This window comes from Entamoeba dispar, genomic scaffold (assembly GCF_000209125.1).
Source record: "Entamoeba dispar SAW760 scf_1105229459211 genomic scaffold, whole genome shotgun sequence".
Lineage (NCBI taxonomy): Eukaryota > Evosea > Mastigamoebida > Endamoebidae > Entamoeba > Entamoeba dispar.
The window spans coordinates 1-18,394 of NW_001853579.1; the positions used below are offsets into that span (position 1 = coordinate 1).

General features: G+C 24.3%; 10 protein-coding genes across 10 annotated transcripts, besides 29 other annotated features; 3 read left to right on the forward strand and 7 right to left on the reverse strand.

Annotated features, from left to right (window-relative positions):
- Positions 1-194: 194 nt before the first annotated feature.
- On the reverse strand, positions 195-1,793 carry EDI_317050 (uncharacterized protein; the record flags this gene model as incomplete). Its single annotated transcript, XM_001735479.1, has 1 exon — positions 195-1,793. One exon carries the CDS (start codon positions 1,791-1,793, stop codon positions 195-197), a length of 1,599 nt encoding a protein of 532 aa, XP_001735531.1.
- Positions 1,725-1,745: a sequence feature (AT_rich).
- Positions 1,794-1,971: 178 nt separating the features above from the next.
- Positions 1,972-2,027: a sequence feature (AT_rich).
- Positions 2,028-2,236: 209 nt separating this feature from the next.
- On the forward strand, positions 2,237-4,740 carry EDI_317060 (uncharacterized protein; the record flags this gene model as incomplete). Its single annotated transcript, XM_001735480.1, has 2 exons — positions 2,237-2,259; positions 2,316-4,740. 2 exons carry the CDS (start codon positions 2,237-2,239, stop codon positions 4,738-4,740), a joined length of 2,448 nt encoding a protein of 815 aa, XP_001735532.1.
- Positions 2,265-2,314: a sequence feature (AT_rich).
- Positions 3,890-3,926: a sequence feature (AT_rich).
- Positions 4,112-4,194: a sequence feature (AT_rich).
- Positions 4,254-4,311: a sequence feature (AT_rich).
- Positions 4,741-4,754: 14 nt separating the features above from the next.
- Positions 4,755-4,807: a sequence feature (AT_rich).
- EDI_317070 (WD repeat domain phosphoinositide-interacting protein, putative) lies at positions 4,797-5,881 on the reverse strand (the record flags this gene model as incomplete). The annotated part of the gene is made up of 2 exons (XM_001735481.1): positions 4,797-4,900; positions 4,963-5,881. 2 exons carry the CDS (start codon positions 5,879-5,881, stop codon positions 4,797-4,799), a joined length of 1,023 nt encoding a protein of 340 aa, XP_001735533.1.
- Positions 4,924-4,960: a microsatellite.
- A 106-nt stretch (positions 5,882-5,987) lies between the features above and the next one.
- On the reverse strand, positions 5,988-6,996 carry EDI_317080 (uncharacterized protein; the record flags this gene model as incomplete). The annotated part of the gene is made up of 2 exons (XM_001735482.1): positions 5,988-6,039; positions 6,149-6,996. 2 exons carry the CDS (start codon positions 6,994-6,996, stop codon positions 5,988-5,990), a joined length of 900 nt encoding a protein of 299 aa, XP_001735534.1.
- Positions 6,131-6,150: a microsatellite.
- Positions 6,550-6,571: a sequence feature (AT_rich).
- Positions 6,997-7,044: 48 nt separating the features above from the next.
- Positions 7,045-7,095: a sequence feature (AT_rich).
- A 25-nt stretch (positions 7,096-7,120) lies between these two features.
- Positions 7,121-8,336, reverse strand: EDI_317090 (bromodomain-containing factor, putative; the record flags this gene model as incomplete). The annotated part of the gene is made up of 2 exons (XM_001735483.1): positions 7,121-8,141; positions 8,191-8,336. 2 exons carry the CDS (start codon positions 8,334-8,336, stop codon positions 7,121-7,123), a joined length of 1,167 nt encoding a protein of 388 aa, XP_001735535.1.
- A 254-nt stretch (positions 8,337-8,590) lies between these two features.
- On the forward strand, positions 8,591-9,419 carry EDI_317100 (uncharacterized protein; the record flags this gene model as incomplete). The annotated part of the gene is made up of 2 exons (XM_001735484.1): positions 8,591-9,107; positions 9,160-9,419. The coding sequence occupies 2 exons, from the start codon at positions 8,591-8,593 to the stop codon at positions 9,417-9,419; spliced, it is 777 nt and encodes a 258-aa protein (XP_001735536.1).
- A 44-nt stretch (positions 9,420-9,463) lies between these two features.
- Positions 9,464-9,537: a sequence feature (AT_rich).
- A 23-nt stretch (positions 9,538-9,560) lies between these two features.
- On the forward strand, positions 9,561-12,440 carry EDI_317110 (ubiquitination factor E4, putative; the record flags this gene model as incomplete). Its single annotated transcript, XM_001735485.1, has 1 exon — positions 9,561-12,440. The coding sequence occupies one exon, from the start codon at positions 9,561-9,563 to the stop codon at positions 12,438-12,440; it is 2,880 nt and encodes a 959-aa protein (XP_001735537.1).
- Positions 10,849-10,872: a sequence feature (AT_rich).
- A 79-nt stretch (positions 12,441-12,519) lies between the features above and the next one.
- Positions 12,520-12,653: a repeat region.
- Positions 12,654-12,845: 192 nt separating this feature from the next.
- Positions 12,846-13,028: a microsatellite.
- Positions 12,895-13,035: a microsatellite.
- A 23-nt stretch (positions 13,036-13,058) lies between these two features.
- Positions 13,059-13,096: a sequence feature (AT_rich).
- A 20-nt stretch (positions 13,097-13,116) lies between these two features.
- Positions 13,117-14,192: a repeat region.
- On the reverse strand, positions 13,889-14,298 carry EDI_317120 (uncharacterized protein; the record flags this gene model as incomplete). The annotated part of the gene is made up of 2 exons (XM_001735486.1): positions 13,889-14,039; positions 14,243-14,298. The coding sequence occupies 2 exons, from the start codon at positions 14,296-14,298 to the stop codon at positions 13,889-13,891; spliced, it is 207 nt and encodes a 68-aa protein (XP_001735538.1).
- Positions 14,266-14,344: a microsatellite.
- A 42-nt stretch (positions 14,345-14,386) lies between these two features.
- Positions 14,387-14,487: a sequence feature (AT_rich).
- Positions 14,488-14,549: 62 nt separating this feature from the next.
- Positions 14,550-14,579: a sequence feature (AT_rich).
- A 20-nt stretch (positions 14,580-14,599) lies between these two features.
- Positions 14,600-14,622: a sequence feature (AT_rich).
- Positions 14,623-14,685: 63 nt separating this feature from the next.
- Positions 14,686-14,713: a sequence feature (AT_rich).
- A 97-nt stretch (positions 14,714-14,810) lies between these two features.
- Positions 14,811-14,840: a microsatellite.
- A 258-nt stretch (positions 14,841-15,098) lies between these two features.
- Positions 15,099-15,149: a sequence feature (AT_rich).
- Positions 15,150-15,273: 124 nt separating this feature from the next.
- Positions 15,274-15,316: a sequence feature (AT_rich).
- Positions 15,317-15,530: 214 nt separating this feature from the next.
- Positions 15,531-15,609: a sequence feature (AT_rich).
- A 389-nt stretch (positions 15,610-15,998) lies between these two features.
- Positions 15,999-16,048: a sequence feature (AT_rich).
- A 13-nt stretch (positions 16,049-16,061) lies between these two features.
- Positions 16,062-16,110: a sequence feature (AT_rich).
- Positions 16,111-16,750: 640 nt separating this feature from the next.
- Positions 16,751-17,449, reverse strand: EDI_317130 (uncharacterized protein; the record flags this gene model as incomplete). Its single annotated transcript, XM_001735487.1, has 1 exon — positions 16,751-17,449. The coding sequence occupies one exon, from the start codon at positions 17,447-17,449 to the stop codon at positions 16,751-16,753; it is 699 nt and encodes a 232-aa protein (XP_001735539.1).
- A 234-nt stretch (positions 17,450-17,683) lies between these two features.
- Positions 17,684-18,370, reverse strand: EDI_317140 (proline synthetase associated protein, putative; the record flags this gene model as incomplete). Its single annotated transcript, XM_001735488.1, has 1 exon — positions 17,684-18,370. The coding sequence occupies one exon, from the start codon at positions 18,368-18,370 to the stop codon at positions 17,684-17,686; it is 687 nt and encodes a 228-aa protein (XP_001735540.1).
- Between the last annotated feature and the right edge of the window lie 24 nt (positions 18,371-18,394).

Sequence of the window (18,394 nt, forward strand, 5' to 3'; positions counted from 1 at the left end):
GTGTTAGTTCATTGAATTTCATTATGGATTAAATAGAAAGTTAAAATATTCTGTTAGATGTTTTAATAACAATGGTGTTTTTTTAAATTGAACAAGAATACATCTTCATTAAAATGAACAAAAATTTGAATAAAATCAAAGAATAAAAATTAAAATAGATAATATAGAAATCAGAGAAGACATGGATGGTTTGTTTATTCGTTAGAAGGTTTTTGTTCTGGAGTACCAGTGGGTTGAACGTTTTCATTCTCTTCAGGACTCTTTTCATCAGCGTCTTCTTCTTTATCAAGTTCTGAAGATTCAGAGACATTTCCATCTTCTATTTCAATTTGATGAACTAAATTAGTATCAACATCGACATCTTCAATTGGATTAGATTCTTGATGTTCATTACCTAACTCGATTTCATCACTTTCTTTTTGTTTATCAAATCGTTCCAGAATGATGGTTATGGCTTGTGTAATAATACATAACACAATTCCAACACATTGTAATATCAATCCAAACCATAATGCCCATTTTCTATCATCTGTTTGTGTTGCAATCAAACCAGCAAATAAAGGACAAAGACAACATGTTAATTCACCAACACATTCACTCATACCGAGAATAACACCTTTAATTTTAGGACCAGCATTGATTGAATATAAAACATTTGATTGTAAATCGTATCCAGAAATGATTCCAATTGGAATTGCTAAAACACATAACACCCATCCATTTCGTAGATAAATTAATGCAAGACAAATTGCCCCAATAAATATTTGAACAATAATATTAAGAATTTGTTTATATTGCCAATAAGAGAATTGTCCTAATACCCAAAAACAGAATGATTGTGAAAAATAAACAATACCAAGGAATAATGAACAATATGTTCCAGGATCATCATTAAGACCATTTAATACAATATTGTTTTCATCAGCAAAATCAATGTATTGATTTCCAAATACAGCAACTGTTCCATAAACAGTAAAATGAATAACTAATTCATTTAAATAATATAAGAAATATCTTTTTGGAACAGGTTGATGTTTAGTAAGGAAATTTTCTTTATTCATATTATTTATTTTTATTTCTATTTCTTCAGGACTTAATCCTTTTTTAGTGAGACTTTCTGTTTTCTTTGCTTTCTTCTTTTCAAGTTTTGCTTTTTGTTTTTCAATTTTAGCTATGTTTGGAGTTGTTGATCTATTTCTTGGCATTCTTGGAAAAACAACAAAAGCAACCATTACAATAAGTGCAGAGAAATAGAGTGAAAATGAATAACCAAAAGCACTTCTCATTGGTCCACCAAGAACAAAACCAATTGCTTTACCAAATGACCATGAACAACAGAACCAAGACATTTTTTGATTTGTTTCTCCTTGATAAATTTCATTTGATAATAAATATTCACAAATAGACCAAAAGAATGCAAGTGCAAATGATTCTTGAACTAATAAGAAAAAGATAGGAACAATCATTGTTCCAGAAATATAATAAATAGCAATACTAATTGAACATGTTGCTTGTAATACAAATCCTATTCTACAAATAGTATCAGGACATAAATATTCTTTACTTGCTACAAACCCAATTAATGGTGATAATAATCCTGTAATACCAAATGTAATTGCATCAGCTAATCCAATATCAAATGGTGTTGCTCCATTTTCTTTCATTAATAATGGAATAATTAACCAACAAAAATAAGTTGACATATTGATTGTAAATCCTCCTACATAATAATTAAATAAATTAAAGAATTGAATCTTTTTAGTAACTTTCTTCCATGACTCTGAGAATGGCATTAATGGAATGATTTATTTTTTGTTTTAGGTTAAAGTTCCAATTATTCAGAAAATAAGAAGCCACAAAGAAACTGAAAGAAATACATTTTACATTCGAAAGCTTTCGACTTCATTCCATTATTTTTTTGTTAGTCTTTTTTCATCAATCCCATTTTTTTTTCTTTCTTTTTTTATGTTCTATATAACAATATATTATTATAGAAAATTTTTATGTTTTTATAAAAATGAAAAATAGAAAAGAAAAATAAGAGAGATTAAGTGGAGTGTTCATGTTGGATTTACCACGAATATCTAATTTAAATCTTCCATCAAAAACTCAATTATCATTTAATCATCTTCAAAATTTAATTAATGCTGAAAAAAGTTCTTATCAAGTTGATGAAGATAGACTTGAAGACCTTAGAAAACAACGAGATAAAATTGCAAAACAACATGTTATTAATATGATCAATTCAAACATTTCAAGGTTTGTTTTTTTTTCTTTTTGTTTTTTTTTGAATGTAATAAAAAATAATTTAATAGAAATGCTGGTCAATTTGATGCAATTCGACAAAGAAGTCGTGGTGTATTTGAACAATATTATGGATTTGAAATTAAAACATTAAATTCACCTATTCCAAATGAAAAAAATATTGATGGTGATTATCAATTTTTTATTCAAGAAGGAAATATATATGCATTACAACTTTCAAGAAATTCAACAATATGTTTAACTGAAGGAATATTTTCATTTATCAAAAAATTATTTGTAAAGAGAACATATAATAAAATTTATGTTGATAAAATTCGACATATTTTATATGGATTATCTGATATTGATATTACTATTTATTCAACAATTACTTTAGAATATTTTGATACAATTACATCAATTCATTCTTCTTTATCTGTATTAACAAATCAAAGTGGAAATGAAATTACTATTAATTCATTATTACCTTTATCATGTGAAATATCAAATTTATTTACATGTATTGTTGTTTTTTCATCAAGATATATTGGATATGTTTCAGGACATTCATTAATTTATGTACGAGACATTGGAATTGATGAACAAATCATTACATCAACCATTAATAGAAATGCTATTTTATTAGCAACAACAAAAAAAGTTTTTTTATTTATTGAAAGTGAACATATTTCAATGATACATGATGAAGATGTTTTTCTTGTTTCTGTTGGAGATATTTCAATTACTCGTGCTATTGCTGATGGAAGTGGATTATTATATCCAATAGATGATATCTCATTTTTATGTGAATATGATAATTCTATAAGTGAAGAAACAGATGAATCAGAAATAACAGGAAAATCACAAAGTAATACTATAAAAATGTATTATCAAATTACACTTCCATCAATTCGTAGTGTTATTTCAAAAAGTCAATGTACTAATATAACAGAATTGAGAAAACAATTTGAAGAATTAAAGGAATTATTTGGAAATGTTGTAGATGTTTGTTTTGCATATGAATCTATTACAGAAAGAAATGAGAGAGTAAGAGGAGCTGTTGGATGTGCTAGAAATGAAGGAAATAGTGAAGAAGGAGAACTTGAATTATTAATTACAATAATTCGTTCATGTTGGAAATTAAATGTTTTTGAAGGATATGAAGGGATAATATCTCTTCAAGTATTAAAGAAATTAGAAAAATATAAGAAAATGAGTGAAAGTATTATAGGGATTGGAATTAGAGAAGTTTCACAAAGTGCATATGATATTCTTTGTATAATGAAAATTATGGGAAAAATGCCAGTTGGAAAGAGTGGAATTTTAAGTGTTGAAGATGTTATTTGTAAAGAAAAAGAAAATGATATTAAAGAAGTAATTTATGGAGTATTAGTAAATGCATTATTAAATGGACAACCATTTGAAGATCAAGTAATTCAAATGAAAAATAAACATACTAAATTATTTGATAAAAAAATGGAAATAAAATTAATTGTTGAAAAAGCTCTTATGATGTCTCAACAAAGTACTAATGGATATGAAAATGATAGAAATAAATTTGGAATGTTAATATATAATTCAATGAAAGATATGGATACAGAGATTTTATCTATAGAAGGGATGATGGTAATATCAGGATTTCATGATTTATATATTTCATTAATTTTATTAAGTTTAAAAAAGAGTGATAAAATGAAGAAAGAAAAATTAGAATCATTAAAGAGAGTATTAACTGAAATTATGCAACCAATAGAAATTATTCGAGAAAGAATACAAAAATCTATGATTAATGATGAAATGTGTTGGTTAATAAAGAAGAATTGTTGTGAAATTGTAAGTGGATCAATAAATATAGAAGCAGAAAAAGTATTATATGATATTTTAAATGAAAATAATCAAATTGATATTATTATTAATTTATCATCAAATGAAATTAAGAATTATTTAAAACAATATTGGCCAGAAATTTTATGGAGATGGTATGTTAAGAAAGGGATGTATGAAGAATCAATTAAATGTATTTTAAAATTATGTATTGAAGATATTTATTTAATAAAAATTAAAATTGAAGAAGAAGATATAAAAATGAAACAACCAAATGATATTTGTATTAGATTAAGATTAATTGTAGAAGCAATGAGTCTTAGTATGATTATTGGAATACAAACTCAACAAGAATTATTAAAAGCATATAAAATATTAAGTATAATGAATGAATTATGTCAAAAAATAGTTTCTATTGAAAATTTATTAATTCTTTCAACAAAACTTCATAGATTTGAAATTACTTTTGAAGTTATGTTATTTTATACTAACTCAAATGAAAAACAATTATTAAGATGTCTAGCATTATTCCTAGAATATGCATGGATGAAAGGCATTGATGGGTTTAATAATGAAGTAAATGAATTTTTAAAAGTAGTTGGGAATTCAGTACCAATCTCTTTGATTGATTCATTTAAACAACAAAAAGAGAAAAGAGCAATGATGTATTGAGACAAAAATGATTGATAATTAAATTATTTAAAAAAAAAAAATATTAATTTTCTTTTTTAATTTAATTCGATTTTTTCAATTTGAGCAGACATATCATTAACTAATTGTTGATTTTCTAATGATAATTGACTTTCATAATATTCACCATTTAAACCAAATACTATTTAAAATAAATCATTTGTAAATAATAATAATACAAAAATAATAATAAAAGTAACAAACATCCAATTTTATAATAATCACTTTGAAGGAAATATAATTCAGTTTGTGTTTTAGGTAAAATATCATGAATAATTAATGAGGCATAATCAGATACATTATTTTCAACTCCAAACCACCATTTAAGACTTCCTATTCCTTTTGCAACCCATCCTATTTGATTTTTGATATCCTCAGTTAAAGAAAAAACATGAATTGTTCCATTTTCACTATGTAAAGCTACAAGTTTACCATCATCTGATAAAGCAACACAATAAACATGTGCAGGATTCATTCCTCTTCTAAATTCTTTTAATAATGTTCCACTTGTAGTTTCCCATATTCTAACTAAAGTACCATTTTCACTAACAGTTACTATTGTAGAATCAAAACTAGGTGATAATGTATAAATAGAGTGTTCATGAGCACTAATTACAGCAATATCTGTTTTATTATCCAAATCATGAATAGTTATTGTTCCTTCAGTAATTGATGGATATGCAAATTTTCGAACATTATAATTAACAGAAAATAATCCTTTTGGATTATCATAAGTATCAAATGTAGTAGGAACGTTTTCTTCACAATATACATCAATATTATTTTCTAATGCAATAAATATATCATTCTTAGTCATTTTAATTCTTCTTATTGCTCGTGCATAAGAATATTTATTACTAGAAACAAAACTATGTTTCTGTAAATCATAGAAACGTGCAACAGTTGGTGATTCAAATGGATTTGGACCACCACCAACTAATAATAAATATTGTGACTCTCCTTTGAGTTCTATTAATCCAACTCCTCCAATCTTTTCATGAAACTTAGCTTTTGATGGATTATTTATATCAAAAACATAGAATCCATTAATAGTTCCAATACCAATATAACTTTTTTGTTCATTTATTGAAACACATAGAATAGTATCTCCTTGTTGAGTCATAAACCAAATAAATTTTTTTAAGTTCTACCAATTATAGAGAGAAAGAGAAAACAATTAAATAAACATCATAAATTATTCTATTTTAATGTGTAATTTTTGATACACTTTAAAAATCAATAATAACATGAATATTAAAGCACAAAGCACTAGTGCTATTCCTACTACAAGCATAACAATATAATAATATGATGTTTTACATGAATTGTCTATTTATTAACTAATCTTATCATTTAATTTTCTCATTAAAAAAACAACAACAACAACAACAAACTATTTACTTGTAATTTAATTTCTAAAGAATTAGAAAGATCAGATTCACAATAACTATTGTTATGATAAATAAAACTTGATTTTATTGATTGAATTATACCAAATATAGATTGAACTAATGTTAAAGGATTTTCACCACAATATACTTCATTATATTGTGAAATATTAAAACATGTTTTTTCAAATTGAATATCATTATTAACAATTAATTTGATAATTTCTTGATTTATTTCTCCAAATTGTATTTCTGTATTAACAATAGATGATCCTCTCCCTGAAATTAACATCATTCCATTTAACATAATAATTCTTCCTGTTCCAATAAATTTATTTACTGTAATATGAACATTTTTGTCAATTACCAATATTCCATGTAATAACATATTAGAAATAAACCCATTTTTTTTTAATTTTATTATTCCTTCACAACTTATTGTTCCTATTTTGAATGGTGAATTTATGATAAGTTCTGAATTAACACTATCTTCAATTGAAATAGATTTAAATTTCACATCACTAAGATCTTCAAAATATTTTGAATTACTATAAATTGTTACTTTGTCTTGAACAATAAATTCATCAGTAACATTAAATAATCCTATAATTTCTAATATAATTGGATTATTAGGAAGTGTTAATGTTTTATAAGTACCTTTAATATTTTTGATATAACTTGATTGTGTTAATTCATTAAAATTTATATTACAATTATTTCCTTCACATGGACAATTTGATGAATTATTTCCCCAATTTTCAGATTTATTGAAATCAGTATTATCATTTAATGGTTCAAAAATACATTCTTCTGCTATTACAATTGATATGATATAAAGTATTTTAATCATTTAAACTCTTTTCAAAGATCTTTTTATTCACTTTTTTGTTATTTGAACTTTAAATTATTACTTTAAATTAATTATTAATGTTTTAAAAAACAATTAATTGAAAACTAGAAACGATACTAAAATATTACATTTTCTTTGAATGTGCATCAGTCATTCGCATCAAATTTGCTTCTTCTGAATCAAGTGATGAAGATGATGATAATTCATTGTCACTATCACTTTCTTCATCTTTCTTAGGTTTATTAACAACACTTTTCTTTATAGGTTCTCCTTGAATTTTTTTTAACAATTCAAGTTCTTGAATAGATTGTTGCATTTTTTCTTCATAAGTCTTACCATCATAATCTCCATCTTTTCTTCCTTTTCCTTTTAAAATTCTTTGTAATTCTCTAAGTTGTTGTGTAGTATATTTACTTAAATCAAGTGAAACTTCATTCTTTCCTTTACTATCTACATTAACTACAGCAAGTACTTCAATTAATTTATCTTTATTCTTTTCAATTTGTTTTAGATCACTTCTTAATTTAATCATTTCTTCTTTAGTTAATGGTTTATTAGTATTTTTCTTTCTTGAAGATGCTCGTGTTTTCTTAGAATTACTTACTTCTGATTTCTTTTCTTCTACTTTATTTAATGTATCATTATGAGATGTAGTACTAGTTTTTGTATCTCCTGTTTTTTTCTCTTTAAATGCATTTTTCCATAACGTTTCAAATTGTTTCTTTAACTTAACTGCCCAATGATAAACCTCTGAATCAGGATGGTTAAATAATAATGCATTGTCAAACACTAATAACATATCAGCTTGAAACTCTTCTTTTGTAATATATTTTTTATCTGATAAATTGTGTTTAATAGTTCCTAAATCCATTGGTCTTTTAATTACACTAAAATATGTTGGAACTTGAAGTGCAACTGGATCAACTGGTGTATTAAATGCAGGAGATTCTGGTTGATTCATTAATTTTCTATTTAACTCTTTACATTTTCTCAATTCTTCAGAGGTCATACTTTCTTGTAATAACGTTACATCATTAATTGCTGTAACTGTCTTTTCTATTGGAATTCTCATAGACAAATTATGAGTTCCATCACTAGTAACTCCATTGGTACTTGTATTATTAGTAGATGTAGCAACTGATTTTCTATATTATTAATACATACTAAATCATATACAAATAAAATAAAACAAACTCTAATCGTTTTTTTACTGGCTTTTCTTCACTCACCTTCATCCTCTTTAAACAAACTTCATCATCATCATCTTCCCATTCAATAGAGTCTTTGTCTTCTCTTATCTTTAATTCATTTTGATCTACATCTCCAAAACTCTCAGACATAATTCTGTGGTGTTCTCTTCTTGATTCTGTGAAATGACTTTCTTCCCTTTTTATAGGGAATACCCTATTTTTAAGTTCTCAACCCTTAATTTAGATTCTATATAAATTTCAATCTCTAACTAAAAAGAACTAGTTTAGACGTTTTGACGTTTTCCAGATAACATTCTTCAACTTTTCTCTTCTCATAAAGAAAAAAATATTTTGTGCTATTCAAAACACAAATCTTGAAAAAAAAAACGAAATTTCATTTTGAGATGATGTTTGTGTTATTCTTCATATTAACTTGTCTTGGTATTGAATGCCCTAACAACACATTCGTCGATAATGAGAGCTGCATAGTTTGTTCTCCATATTGTGCAGAAGGTAAATGTGATATGGAAAAAGGGTGTGTTGAGTGTGTCAGTCATTTTCAAGTATCAAATAAATCGTGTGAAAGTAGTTGTGATGAAAATAAATATTATGATGGAAACAATTGTGTGGATTGTTCTGAGCATTGTGCTAATGCTTATTGTGATAAGTTAAATGGATGTGTATTATGTCAAAAAGGGTATTTGGCTTTCAATAAAACATGTATTGATACATCTTGTGGAGAATTATGTAAGCCAGGTTATTGCCAATCTGGGATGTGTTCTGAATGTGTAGATAACTATGTACTAACCAACAATACATGTTTTGATAATTCTTGTAATAAATGTGAAGTTGGACATTGTAGTAATGGGTATTGTGATGATTGTATTAAAGGATGGTACGTGTATCAAGCAAAATGTTGGGGTTTGTTTTTAAAGTAAATCATTAAACAAAGAAAAAAGATTCACATTAATAGAATGTCCTTCAAACTGTACAGAGAATGGATGTGAGGATGGGTATGGATGTACTGAATGTGTTGATGGAATGCATTTAGATTCTGGAAGATGTGAAGTTAATACTCCAGAGGAAGAAAATAAAGAAAAAAATTGGCGATTGGGGTTATACATCATATGCCCTCTTCTTGGAGTATTGCTCATAGGAAATATCTTTGTAATAGTTCTATATATTATAAGAAAATTTAGAAACAATTCTTACACTTCTTTATCAGTCAATTAACATCTTTCTTTAGTTTTTGGAATCTTAAAAATCAAACAAAAATGAAATATTTTGATTTTTTATTTTTTTTAAGAAAGTTACAAAACAAAGATTAATTTAATAATAATAGAAATAATAAGAACTCAAAAAATATAAACAACAATGGATGTAAATGAAATACGCCGTAAACGTCTTGAAGCATTCAAAAATAAAATACACAAAATAGAAGGTTCTAATCAAATAAATGATAAGCAACAAGAGAGCATTTGCCAAACAACACAATTAAAGGTAAAACAAAATAAGGATAGTGAGGAAATTAAAAAACAGAAGGCTTACTTGTACTTAGTTCAAAAAGTTTTTCAATGTAAAATGACTGATAGCTGTGACTATGGAGATATTGATTGTAAAAAATTTTATAGTGATCATTTAGTGGTTGATGAACCTTTTATTGATAACATCATAATACATTGCCTAACAAACCCAACAAATCTTATGTCATTAAGTTATTTAGCTGAATGTCTTAATAGGTTATCTGATTGTTCATATTTTGATAAAACGTTATTAGAAATGATTCAAAAAAAAGTTATTGATTATATGGTTATTGTGTTACAATTCCCTGACTCATTTCCCAGTAAAGAATCAGTATATGTGATGATTTGGAAATTAATTTCAGGAAGTCAAGGAAGAATGATAATGAAAAGTATTCAAAATCATCCAGATATGATGGAAATAACAGAAATATTCTATCAAGTATTTTTAAAACAACTTGGTAAAATAAAACTAACATCTCCTGAATTTTTTGAATTCTTTTCATTTATTGATAACTTATTAATGAATGAAGCTGTTGCATTAAATATTGTTTACCATGATAATTTTTTACCAAAAGAAATGACAATAAATCAGTTATCAAAAACATTATTAGGTAGATTGCTTCAAATTTTCTTTCTTGAGAAATTAGATGGGTATGGTGATCCTATGAAACGTGATTATTTAACTATATTACAAAGACTATTACCTTTAGGAGCAACAGGACAAAAAATGATTGGTGAAGTACTTTGTTCATTAATGAAATATGAGGATAGTAGAGAAGAAACTTTTAAATGGATAGATTGTTTCTATACAATTAATAAAGAAAGAATGAAAATTGGATATAATAAGGATAGTGTATTTCCTGATTCATTGTTATTACTCTTTTATTACTCTTTATGTTATGTATTTGAAAAAGAAGTTAAAAACTCAACAGTTAACTTTAATTATTTCTTAAATACAAATATTCTTGAACTTGAAAATACTACATTATTTCAAGCTACTCCAAGTGAAATTAAACAATATATTTTTATTAATGACTCATATACTAATTCATTGGACTTTACTCATTCAACCTATCCTATTCAAAGTGATACTAAATTTCCTCAAATTAAAGTAGAAGCACCATCTGTTTCAACACTACTATTTTTTAATATTTTAAAATTATCTCCAGTATGTTTAACTCAAATCTTAGGGACTAATAAAAATATTGCTAGAGCTTTATTAAGAGCTCAAGAAGAGCAAAATTTCTATGCAGGTACTTATCTTAAAAGAGTCTTACTTTCTAATAATGCTCAACAATTTAATGTTCAAGCTTGTTGCAGTATGGATAATTTTTGTGAATATCTTGTTAAATTTATCTTTCATTGTTTACCTCAAACAGTATCTCCATTGTTAGATCAATCCAATAAAATTCCTCTACCATTAGCACTTCTTCCTGAATACATTATTGGTATTCTATCTGATTTTATTCACAGTGAATCTTTTATTAGAAATAATAATCTTAAATCTTTGATGAATTTACCTGAGAATCTTAGTGTTATTATTTGTTCATTTGTTTCATCACAACATATTTGTCATAGTCCTTACACAAGAGCAGAACTTGGAGTTGCTATTACTGAAGCTATTCTAAATGAAAAAGATATTTTTAAAAGACCACATAAATTATTAATGAATGAATTTAGTAAACAATACTTGGTATTCTCATTACTTTGTTTTTATGTGGATTGTGAGAAGACAGGAAGTCATTCTCAATACTATGATAAATTAAATTGGAGAAAAATGCTTCAAGAGTGTTTTAAGGTATTATGGGAATTTGAAGATTATCAAAAGAAAATGATTGAAATATTCGAATCAAACAATGAGAGAATATTCCCTGCATTTGTACAATACATTATTAGTGATACTAATTTAATATTAGAAGATTCACTATTAAAATTAAGCGATATTAAAATTGCAGAAGATAAACTAAAAGATAAAGAAAAATGGAATCTATTAGATAAACAAACTCAAAATGACATTATTTATTCTATGAAAGAAAATGGTTCAATAGTAAAGAATTTATTTGCTATAACAGAATGTACATTCGATTTTCTAAAGTTGGTTCTTCAAAAAAGTCAACGACCCTTTTTAGATAAATTAGTTATTAATGATGTAGCTGCATGTTTTAATTATTTCTTGTCGTGTATTGTAGGAGAACGGTCAAGTGAATTTAAGGTGAGTAACTTTGAAAAGTATAATTTCCATCCTAAAGAAATGTTAAACAGTTTTTTTGATATCTTCTTATATCTTGGTCAAAGTGATAAGTTTATTCAAGCCATATATGAAGATGCTCGTTCCTTCAAAGAAAAAACTTTTGAAGCTGCTTTGGTTAATGTTCAGTATATCCACTCTAAGTCACAAAAAGAAATGGATGAATTCCAAAAATTGATTGATAAAATTAAAAATTATTCTTCTCATGATATTTTTGCTCAAGTTGAAGAGATGGTTGGTATGGATCTTCCTGAAGAATATTGCGATGCCTTACTTGGAACATTAATGAAAGACCCTGTTAAACTGCCTAATAGTCATGTCGTTGTTGACCGTACCACTATTGAAAAACATTTGATGAATGCCAAAGAAGACCCATTTGATAGAACCCCATTAGAATTATCAATGGTGATTCCGATGAATGACCTGAAACAACAAATCATGGAATATGTTATGGATAAAGCAAAAGAACTTAAACAGAAATAATCATAATCTATCATCTTTCGACTTTTCTTCTTTAATTTAGTTTACTTCTTCAATTTACCTATAACCAAAAAAGGTCAATTAATACATACCCACAATTAGATTTTACGATTATTGAGAACTAATAGTTTTTTTGAATTTAATATATTTTGGTTTTATCGTAGAGTTCATTTCTAAGATATGAGAGTTAGAAGGTTCTTCTTCTAGTGTTGCTAGAATAAATAATAGGAGCAATAATAAATTAAATACTTTAGGTTATTTAAACAAAAAGGTGTTGACAAGATAAATAAAGAAGATAATGATATAACTAAATATAAATTAAATGAGAAATAAAGACGACAATAATTATGAATTTAAATGACACAATAATAGATAAAAAAATAATATAGAAGATGATTTCATTTAAATAAATAAAGATCGAAAAGAGAAAAAAAATAATAGATACTGTGCTATATTAAAAATAAATAAGAAATTGAGATAACATAAAAGAGAATAAACGATAAATAATGTAATAAAAGAAATATAAATAACATAAACATCAAAATACAATAAATATTGATAATAATCAAAAAAATAAAGAAAGAATAGAAAAAGTAAATAATACTTATTCTAATTGATTTGAATATTTGTTTTTATTCTTATTTAATTATTTTAATAATCAAAACATTACTATACTGTATATATTTTATTCATTTCTATTATTATTGTTTATTATAAATTTATGTCATTTCATTTATTAATAATAGTCAAACAAAATCAAATCAAGAGTGAAATATTTAATTCTATTATCGATTTGATTTTCAATTATTGTTTAGTTTTTATATTTAAATAAATCATTTTTAACAAAGAACAATTTATTTTATTTCAGTTATAATAAATCATTTTAGCATGAAACACTCTAGAATTTGTTTTACACAAACTGCGTTTGGTATTCCTTTGTAATAAAATGAATGTTGATTACAATTTGCATGTATTTTATTATCTTCTTTACAAACAAAAAGATCAAATCTATTTCACCAATTTCTAAATCTAAACAAGTCACCACTTGATTGAGTATACAAATAAAATACCAGTTGGTTTGTTTAATAGTAAATCTTATTATTCCTTTTATTCTCCCTTTTGATTTTAATGAAAATAAAAGTGATTTTGGAACATTTATCTATTCTTTAACTTCATCAATTTTAGTAACAACAAATCCTCTAAATTTATTTCCATTTGTATCCACAATAATAATTATTATATTTCTTTATTCTTTTATCAAAGACTGATATACCAACATTCAAATCATCAACTTCTGAGTCAAATAGTATATTTCTTATTTTTCTATTTATTCATTCCTCTATTTATTCTATTTGGTATTTTGGTGGATATTTCTTTTCAACTCTTTTAGTTTCTTAATCTATTCTAATATCTTCTAATTCTCCTTTATATCTATTTGATTTTCCTTATTTTCATTCATTTAATTTATTAATTCGAATTTCTTGTGTTTTTATCACTTTGTTAATGATATTGTCAACTTGTTCTGATAATACCTCTTTATCTTTGTATCTAATTTTATTAATTCTTTGATAAAAATTCTTCAAGTATATAAAATTAAGATTCCTTGTTTTATTTTATTTCTAACTATTTTATTTCCTCCAACCACTTCTTCTTTTCTACAATAAATTTAATTTATTCTTTTAGTTCTATCTTCTTGAATTTCATTTTCATTATCAGTTATTTCTTCTATAATTCTATTTTACCAACTTTTATTAATTCTCATGCAATTTTCATGATTTTATCAATCTGATTCTTAACATTATTACTTATTCCTTTTAATTCTTAAATATTTTATTTCTTTCTTCTTTTTTGTGTCCATCATTCTTTTATTCTTCTTTGTATTTATTTTGTTTCTTATTCTTGTTTCTTATAAACTTCTTTCATTTTCAACATCTATAATCTGTTCAACCTTAATTATTAATAGATTATCTATTTTTATAATTTATCATAAATAGATTAAACTAAAATAAATTATTTATTATTTTATCATTATTAACTTACTATATTTATTGATATGATAAAAATCGCAACAATTGCAAAAAATGTACTCAAAGAATAAAAGATACTCACAACAATTTTAATTTCTTTTTATAATAAAAAATACACTGACTTTATCTTTTTGCTATTATATTTATATATTTATATTCTCAATAACTTATTTAATCCTACTACAACTAAAGAACAATTAGAATATATCACAACGAGTGACATAATAATAAAAATAATGTTTATAATAACACCACTGACAAGTGTTACATACGTTCCAAATATTATTTATGCATTTGAAAGGTCTAGTTATGTTAAACGATTTAAACAACTTTATCAAGTATTAAATATAATTATTTTATTATTATTATTATTATTTATTTATTTATAAAAAAAGCATGAAAAATGCAATAAAGTTAAAATTGAATCATAATATTATTAACAATAAAAGCAAATGAAGAAAGAAATAAAAGAAGTTCACAAAAATGAGAATTATTTTATTTAAAACATTTTTACTTTCATTGTTATTGTAATTTTAGAATAAAGAAGTTAAAATAACAAAATAATGAAAAGAGTTTAGACAATCAATTTAAATGAACAAATATCAAAGAAATAACTAATGTATAAACAGAATTCATATAATTTTATCAATTATTAATTCAAAGAAATTCAAATTAATTAAAAATACACAAAATAAATACCAAATGATTTAAAATACTTTACAAAGAAATTCTACATATTCGAAAAGTTCTTTGTAAAGTATTTCATTTAATAATTATTTCACTCACATATAATAGACCAGTTCTATTCGTTTATATTATTATGTTATTTTTATTAACTTGAAAATAATAATACAACTACCAATATAATTAATTGATTGTTTTAATTTTTCTTATTCTTTTGTTGAATAGAATTGGTTTTATTAACCATCAACATCAAACTCATTTTTTTATTTGAAAATATGTATTTGATATAATATTTCATATTGAATAAAGTATCATTCCCTTTCTATTAACATTTCTTTCATAATAACTAATAACCTCATTGTTATTAATGTTGTACTTAAACTTATTTATTTATGATAATTTTATGAATTATCAAAATTATTACATGAAATAAAATATTTATATGTTATAATTCTTATTTTGCTCATTAAACTTCACTTCTATTTCAATTAATGATTTATTTCTATAACAACTAATGAAAATGAAATTAACATAATTAAATGGTAATTAATCAGATTATTATTGATTCATTATTATTACATGATTTTAAGACAATGAAAGTAAATAATCCATGAAAATAAATAATATTTGAATGAAACTAAGAGTATGAAATAATCATTTTATTCCAAAAATAAATAGATTGAAATAGTTTTGATTTAATTAACACTGAAAAATATAACAAAAGAAATACAAGAAGAAACAAAAAGATACTTTATTAAAACAAAACTTTTTATTACTAAATAACAAATAAGTCTATTCAATTCAATGAATCATTGTTGAAACTTTATTTTTAATCACTAATAAATGAAACATTATTATTCAATTAATTTTTTTTTTTGGATATTACTTATTTTTAATATACTTCTGTTGACTCATTTTATTTATAATTAAATTTCTAATTACTAATAATTTCTTATTAATTTGCTGTGAGTGCTATATTGTTGTTACCATACTTATCAAGTACTTTCTCTAAATTAGTAGTATTTACCATAATAAATAAAATGAAATATATCCATTAAAGTATGAAATATAAAGATAAACTAAATTTCAATTTACAGAGAATATAAACTTTATATTTGATAGGACAAACAATCTTTCTTCTTATCTTAAATAAAAACAAAATATTCCGACAAACATATTATTTGAACAAAATAGTGATTAGTTGTTATAGAATATAAATAACAATAATGATTTGTTGATAATATTCTTTCTTTTTAAACATTGTTTTGAAACTCATTTTGTAACGAAGAAAGTAAATATTATCATTCTAATATGATGAAAACTATAAGAATAAAACCTTTATTAGATAATTTCGAGTTATAAAATATATAACCAAATGTCTATCTCTAAGTTAAACATTATAATAAAAATAGTAAACATAAACTAATCTGAAAACATATTTAAAGGTTTTTATGTTAAAACCTCACAATAAAAAATGTAGTTAATTATCTTCATTATTTTTATTTATTGTTTAAAATGTTTCTTTCTTTGAATTCAAAACAAGAAAAATAAAGTAAAAGAAGATTGTGTTTAATAACTTTTAAGAATGTTGACTATAATAATTCATAAATCATGCAAATAACTTGGTTTTTGTCTAAAAAATGTAAATTGGATATCATCTGATTTTAATAATTCACCAATTGATGAATCAGAATATATCCATTCATTTGTACTTAACCGCCTAGTAGAATATAAGACATTATTCCTCTTGTAAATTGCAGCAATACAATCATATTCCATTCCATTAACAATAATGGATTTTTCAAGACTTAAAGGAACATCTAAATGAGCAAGCTCAACACATAAAATTTTTGGTGCAAATAAATATTCATTAACAACCATCAAATCTTTATTACATACTCTACATTGTTTTCTTGAACAATAATGAGCTTCTAAGAATGAGATAATTGCTTTTTGAACTGAATCAATTTGAATATCAGTATTCTTTTCTATAGTAATAAAAAATGGTGATGCAGATTGTGTCCATTCAATATTACAATTTAAACATTGATTTGTTGTAATAAGAATACCATTTAATGGGCATCCATCTTCTTCATCACTTATCAATGCTTTATTAATATGTTTCTGTAATGAAACCATAAAATCATGCATAGTTGTTGTTTCTATTTCTTCTATTGGTGTTCCATTTAATAACAAGTCAATTTCTTTGCTTTGTGGTCTTTGTAAGAGCCATTGTTTGAATTCTTCAATGGAACGAAGTATTTGGACAAGTAAATGGATCCCATTAGGCTGCTCTGACATATTAAGCTAATAGTTTGTATTATTAGTTTTTCAAACTAGTTTTTTACTATAAAAAACCATTTCATTTCTTGTTATAAAAAACAAAAAAAAATACTTTTCTTCTTTTTAGTTCTACTGAAAGAATAATAAATATCAAAAAAATAAGAACATCTCAATTCCATGTAACTTCTCTTTTTGTCTTTTTAAATCTCTCTTACTTATGATTTAGAAGACTTAAAACAATTAATAAATTTATTAATGCTTAGAGTAATCACGAGCACCAAACAATGCAGTTCCTACTCTAACCATAGTAGCTCCTAACTCAATAGCCAATTCATAATCAGATGACATTCCCATTGAAATTTCAATTGATTCTAAATGTTCTTGGGAACATATAATATCAGCTAATTGTTTCATTGTTGTAAAATTCTTTTTAGAATCTCCAACCATTCCAATTGTCATAATACCAATAAAATGAAGATTTGAATATTTCATTACCTCTTTAACAACATTTAATGCTTCCTCAACAGAAACACCTCCTTTTTGTTCTTCACCACTACTATTTATTTGGACCATAACATCAATAACTTTATTTGCATTGATACATGCTTTATTTAATTTCTCTGCAATTTCTAGTGAATGAATTGTTTGAATACACTTAAGATGAGGTGTAGAAATAAGAAGTTTCAATTTATTTGATTGTAATCTACCAATAAAATGCCATTCAATATTTGGACATACCTCTTCTAATTCAGTTGCTTTTTCATGAAGTTCTTGAATATAATTTTCACCAAAAACATAGTGATTATATTTATTATATAAATGTTGTACAGCTTCCTTTGGTTTTGTTTTACTTACAGCAATCAAACAAACTGGTTTTTCTCTTTGAGAACTTAAATGATTTATTTTATCAATAACTAATGGATATGATTCTTCAGACATATTAATTAATACTTTTAGTTCTTG